Below are 1189 nucleotides of genomic sequence, written 5' to 3'. Positions count from 1 at the left end.
GCTGGGCGACCCAGCACTTCGATCGTTCCAGAGCTGAGTTGCTGCAGGCCTAGCACCGACTTCAGCAGCGACGACTTGCCCGATCCGTTGGCGCCGAGCACCGTAATGAACTCACCAGCATTCAGATCCAGGTCAAGGTGGGACCACACCGTTTTGCGATCGTACGAAAGCGAGGCCTGGCCGATGCGCACAACCGGGTGCGATGACACCGCACTAATTGACGTGTCCACGTGCTACCAGGGCCGCGGCGATGTTGTCTAGATTGCCCTGCATCCACTCGATGTAGGACTTGTCATCGGGCAGCGTCTCGCTGAAGTCAACCACTCGGACGTCGGCTGCTACGGCGGCGGCGCGCACCTTCTTGGTGGTGCCGGTGGCCGTCTGTCGGTTGTAGGCCAGCAGCTCGATCTTCTCGTCGGTAAACAGATCCAGAGTTCTTTGTAGTTCTTGAGGAGGCACATCGCTGCCTTCCTCCTCGGCCCGGCCGAACTCGGAGGGAGTGCGATTGACCAAGCCCACTCTCTGCAGCAAATACAGCGGAACGCTCTCGATGGTCGCGACCTTCTTGCCGCTAGCAGATTTCTTGAGATCCGACGCCGAGGCACGTAGTTCGTCGACCTCGTGCGCGAATGCGCGGTAATTCTTCCGATATGAAAGGGCATTGTCAGCGTCGAGTTTGGTCATCTGGCCGCACAGTTCTTCTGCCACTTTCGCGGCAGTGTCGAGGTCATACCAGACGTGCTCGTTCAGACCCGCAGCATGGGCGTGACCTCCGTGGTCGTGGTCGTCCGTGGGCGCAATGTCGAGCAATCCGGAGAGCCCGGTCGCGGTCACGACCACCGGGTCAGCATCGGACGTGGCCACCAGCGTGGTCATGAACGAGTCATATCCGGCGCCGTTCTGGACGACCACACTCGCCTGCTCGATGGCAAGCCGATCGCGAGTCGTGGCTTCATACTCATGCGGATTTTGCGCACGACTGGTGATGATGCTGGTGACGTCGGCCCGATCTCCGACAACTGCTTTCGCAATGTCGCCGTAGGCGTTAGTCGACGCAACGATCGATATCTCACGACCACGGTCGGTCGCACCGTCAGAACCGCCCGAGCAGCCAGCCAACAGCAGAGCTAGTGCGGGGATGAAGAGCAGGAAACGTAAATCTCGGCAAGTCACACCATCATGTTAGTAG

At 59.8% G+C, this 1189-nt stretch overlaps 1 protein-coding gene across 1 annotated transcript; it reads right to left on the bottom strand.

Moving 5' to 3' along the window:
* Positions 1 to 213: 213 nt before the first annotated feature.
* LOC108779356 (high-affinity zinc uptake system binding-protein ZnuA-like) lies at positions 214 to 1127 on the bottom strand (the record flags this gene model as incomplete). Its single annotated transcript, XM_018546755.1, has 1 exon — positions 214 to 1127. A coding segment is annotated over one exon (914 nt), but the record flags the coding sequence as incomplete, so codon positions are not given.
* Positions 1128 to 1189: the final 62 nt, after the last annotated feature.

Source organism: Cyphomyrmex costatus, unplaced genomic scaffold (genome assembly GCF_001594065.2).
Source record: "Cyphomyrmex costatus isolate MS0001 unplaced genomic scaffold, Ccosl1.0 scaffold5840, whole genome shotgun sequence".
In the NCBI taxonomy this organism is placed as follows: Eukaryota; Metazoa; Arthropoda; class Insecta; order Hymenoptera; family Formicidae; genus Cyphomyrmex; species Cyphomyrmex costatus.
The sequence above is the reverse complement of the archived record's forward strand: the minus strand, read 5'-3'. Positions and strand labels throughout refer to the sequence as shown.